The sequence below is a fragment of the Trifolium pratense genome, linkage group LG5 (genome assembly GCF_020283565.1).
Source record: "Trifolium pratense cultivar HEN17-A07 linkage group LG5, ARS_RC_1.1, whole genome shotgun sequence".
Classification (NCBI taxonomy): Eukaryota; Viridiplantae; Streptophyta; class Magnoliopsida; order Fabales; family Fabaceae; genus Trifolium; species Trifolium pratense.
Genome location: NC_060063.1, coordinates 34,984,120 through 34,988,974, shown reverse-complemented (window position 1 = coordinate 34,988,974; position 4,855 = coordinate 34,984,120). Strand labels below are relative to the sequence as shown.

Sequence of the window (4,855 nt, the reverse complement as noted above, 5' to 3'; positions counted from 1 at the left end):
GTGGTCGTGGGTTAGGAGCGGAGTTCGTGGGTTAGGAGCGCGCCAAGTAAGAATTTACTCGGCACCCAAGTAAGTAACGTAATTTTAATTTATAATACTTAGTGATAGTTTTTTTTTACCGTATACTTAGTAATAGTTATTAATTAATACTTTGTAATTTGTTACTAATATTTTATTATCACTAAGTATAAAAATTATTGTTTTTGTAAAAAAAATTAAAAAAATATATTTAATTTTGTTTATTTCGAAAACAGTAATTTTTTTTTAAATAAGTATTCTTTTTTTCAAAAAATAGTATATTTATATTCTTTTTTTTAAAAACGAAATATTTAAAAAATTCTTTTTAAAAAAGAAAAATTTTAACAGTTTGTGTATTTTTAAAAAAGTAATGTAATTTTCATATCTCCATCCAAAAAGTGGTAAGTGTTTGTGTTTTACTTTTAAAGTTCAAATTTTTACTTTGTTATTTAAATGTATATGTTGTAATATTTTGTTGTTTACCATTTTTATTAGCAAATTCTCGTGGTCATCAGAGGTCGTGGGTTAGGAGCGGAGTTCGTGGGTTAGGAGCGCGCCAAGTAAGAATCTACTCGGCACCCAAGTAAGTAACGTAATTTTAATTTATAATACTTAGTGATAGTTTTTTTTACCGTATACTTAGTAATAGTTATTAATTACTACTTTGTAATTTGTTACTAATATTTTATTATCACTAAGTATAAAAATTATTGTTTTTGTAAAAAAAATTAAAAAAATATATTTAATTTTGTTTATTTTGAAAACAGTAATTTTTTTTTAAATAAGTATTCTTTTTTTCAAAAAAACAGTATATTTATATTCTTTTTTTTAAAAACGAAATATTTAAAAAATTCTTTTTAAAAAAGAAAAATTTTAACAGTTTGTGTATTTTTAAAAAAGTAATGTAATTTTCATATCTCCATCCAAAAAGTGGTAAGTGTTTGTGTTTTACTTTTAAAGTTAAAATTTTTACTTTGTTATTTAAATGTATATGTTGTAATATTTTGTTGTTTACCATTTTTATTAGCAAATTCTCGTGGTCATCGGAGGTCGTGGGTTAGGAGCGGAGTTTGTGGTTAGGAGCGCGCCAAGTAAGACTCTACCCGGCACCCAAGTAAGTAATATATGTAATTTTAATTTATAATATTTAGTGATAATTTTTTTTTACCGTACACTTAGAAATAGTTACTAACATTTTATTATTACTATGTATTTAAAAAAAGAAAAAAATTATATTTTAAAAAATTATAATATATATGTTAAAAAGTCGGTAGTTTTGTCAACTAAAAAACTTAGTATTTTTTAGATTTAATAAACCATAAACTTTAAAAATAAAATGTTAAAAGTTTATATGTTATTGTTGAGTAGACATATATATATGTCCAAAATACTTTTGAAAAATAAAGTAATAAATTTAATACCTTGATCTAATTATATATTAATTAAACTACGCAGATATGGATTTTACCAATCGTAATTGGATGTACGATAGACATAATCCTGGAAAGAGGGGCCGGGTTAAAGAGGAATTTAAAATAGGGGTCGAAATGTTTATCAATACAGTAAAATATAATGACATTGTGATACGTGAAGGGGGAATTAGATGTCCGTGTGTACTTTGTCGATGTACAAGAATACGGAGCGAAGATGAAATTAGGTCTCATTTATATAAAAAGGGATTCCAACCTAATTATTGGGTTTGGTCAAGTCATGGCGAGGGATGTTCCATGACTGTTCCCGTGAATCAAAATCGTGCTTCAAGCAGTGTTTTTCAGCCCGTTGTTGTTCCCGAATATTATCATCAGCATTATGATCCGTTTAATGAGATGGACAATATGATAACTAATGCCCTTGGGTTTAATACGCCGATTTATGTGCCAAATGATGTCGACGACCCTGCTGATGATGAATATGACGCTGATGTTAACGTCGAGAGACCAAATGAGGAAGCCCAGCGATTTTTTGATCTTTTGAAAGAGACAAATACACCGTTATGTGAAGGCTCTCGAGACTCAAAGTTAACGGTGTGTATTAGACTTTTGGGTATCAAGTCTGAATGTCTTGTTTCAGAATACACCATGGACTTGATAACGAAACTGATGTTGGATATAACAATAGACCGCCCTCTTGATTTGCCAAAAAATTATTACGAAGCAAGACAATTGGTTGCAAAGTTAGGACTCGGAGCGAAGAGAATTGACTGTTGTGTTAACGGGTGTATGTTGTACTATAGAAACAAATTTGGTGTAGATGACGGTGCATTACTTGAATGTAAATTTTGTCAAGAACCAAGATATCGTGTAACAAGAAATTCACGGTCAGTCAGAAGGAAGCCAATCCCAAGAAAGGCGATGTTCTATTTACCCATAATACCAAGGTTGCAAAGGTTGTATGCATCGATGCAAACTGCCAGTAAAATGACATGGCATCGTGAAAACTATGAAAGGAGAAAAATGTCAGGTGAGTTGCGACATCCTTCTGATGGAATGGCTTGGAAGCATTTTGATCAAGTTTATCCCGAATTTGCTTCGGAGCCACGGAATGTCCGACTTGGGTTATGCTCAGATGGATTTACACCATATACTCAAGTATCAGCCACTCCATATTCATGTTGGCCTGTTCTGGTTACCCCGTACAATCTTCCTCCTGATATGTGCATGTCAAAACCTTACATGTTTTTAGCCGCTGTAATACCAGGCCCATCTAGTCCAACTGTTGGTATTGATATCTATTTACAACCTTTGATAGATGATTTGAAGAGATTGTGGAACGGTGTTGCGACGTATGATATCAACCAAAAACGAAATTTCAATATGAGAGGAGCTTTGATGTGGACCATTAATGATTTTCCTGCATATGGGATGTTGTCTGGATGGGGGACACATGGTAAACTAGGATGTCCTATTTGCATGATGGACACCAAAGCGTTTTGGTTACACAACGGTGGGAAGGCTACTTGGTTTGACTGTCATCGTTGGTTCTTGCCTACTGATCATCCGTTTAGAAGAAATAAAAATGCTTTTGTTCATGGTGACACCGAGACTCGTGATCCACCAGATTATTTGACATCCCGACAAGTCTGGAACAAAGTGAAAGATATTCCAAAGGTTGAGGTTGTAGGTGGTGTTGCCTCTAAACCGCGTGGTTATGGACAAACGCACAACTGGACAAAAAGAAGTATCTTTTGGGATCTGCCGTATTGGAAAGACAACCTTTTACGTCACAACCTTGATGTTATGCATATTGAGAAAAATGTGTTTGAAAATATATTTAACACTGTCATGAATGTCAAAGGAAAAACGAAAGATAATGACAACGCGAGGAGAGACATAGGGTTGTATTGCAAACGTAACGAACTGTTATTGGTGGAGACATCTAACGGCAAACTTCTTAAACCTCGTGCAAACTATACTTTATCTCCTGACGAAGCAAAATCTGTTTGTCGACGGGTAAAAGAAGTGAAGATGCCAGACGGTTATTCGTCGAATTTGGCGAGATGCGCTGATGTTGACCACGGAAGGATGCGTGGGATGAAAAGTCATGATTGTCATGTTTTTTTCCAGACTTTACTTCCGATTGCATTTAGTTCTTTACCCCAACATGTATTGAATCCGCTTATTGAAATCAGTCAATTTTTCAAGAATTTGTGTTCGACAACGCTAAGAGAGGCTGATCTCATCAAGATGGAAAATGACATTCCACTGATCTTGTGTAAGTTGGAGAGAATATTTCCTCCTGCCTTGTTTGATTCTATGGAGCATGTTGTGGTGCATCTTGCATACGAGGCTAGACTTGGTGGGCCGGTTCAATATAGATGGATGTACCCGTTCGAAAGGTTCATGGGTTATGCAAAACGTGTCGTGAAAAACAAAGCTAGGGTCGAAGGCTCAATTTGTGCAACATACTTACACCGCGAAACAATTTACTTTTGTTCGCATTACTTCAAAGACACGTTGTCATCAAGCCATATTCGCAATGAAACTGAAACATCTCGGCCTGTGAGAATTCACCCATTAAACATGTCAATATTCAGCTTGCCTGGTCGTAATGGTGGTGGTGAGAAAGTGTTGTATCCTGGTGACAAAGTTCTCTTACAGTGAGTATTTTTAATTAGTTAATAAATAATTATTTATTCCAATTAAGTTCGCTTATAACTAACGATATTTAATAACTTAGGATGTTTTTTACACAACATACTTCTGCTCAAATCAATTCGCAATTTCCAGCATGGTTCAAAGAATAAATGTACCAACAAACACCCGCAACTCGTATCATACAACACTTGAGAAACTTATCTGATGGCCCAAAGTCAACCGTTAAACAATGGCACACCTACTTTGTCAATGGTTACAGATTTGAGACACACAGTTGGAGTGAAGGAAAAACAACAGTAAACAGTGGAGTGTGTATGAAAGGTGTGACTGAAAATGGTGAAGGAGATTTTTACGGTGTCATTGAGAACATATTTGAAATCGAATACAATTACCTTGATTACAAGAAAACAGTCGTGTTGTTTTACTGTAAATGGTTTGATCCTTCAAATAGAGGTACCAGATATGATTCAAAGACTAATACCGTGGACATAAAAATGAACAAACATTATCCATTGTATGATCCGTTTGCTATGGCTCATAACGTCAGACAAGTTCACTATGTCCCTTATCCATCGACTACAAGGGATAAGCGAGGTTTGTGTGCCGCAATAACATCAAAACCAAGGGGTCTGATTGAAAAAAATGAGATAGATGAACGTGAAGATGAACCATATTAGGAAGATGAGATGTCCAATGTTGATGATGTCATTGCAGTTGAAACTTTTAATCAACTTTGTGTACAA

General features: G+C 34.2%; 1 protein-coding gene across 1 annotated transcript; it reads left to right on the top strand.

Moving 5' to 3' along the window:
- The first annotated feature begins 1,745 nt into the window (after nt 1-1,745).
- Nucleotides 1,746-4,118, top strand: LOC123886507. Its single transcript, XM_045935823.1, has 3 exons — nt 1,746-2,478; nt 2,584-3,195; nt 3,313-4,118. Exons 1-3 carry the CDS (start codon nt 1,746-1,748, stop codon nt 4,116-4,118), a joined length of 2,151 nt encoding a protein of 716 aa, XP_045791779.1.
- Nucleotides 4,119-4,855: the final 737 nt, after the last annotated feature.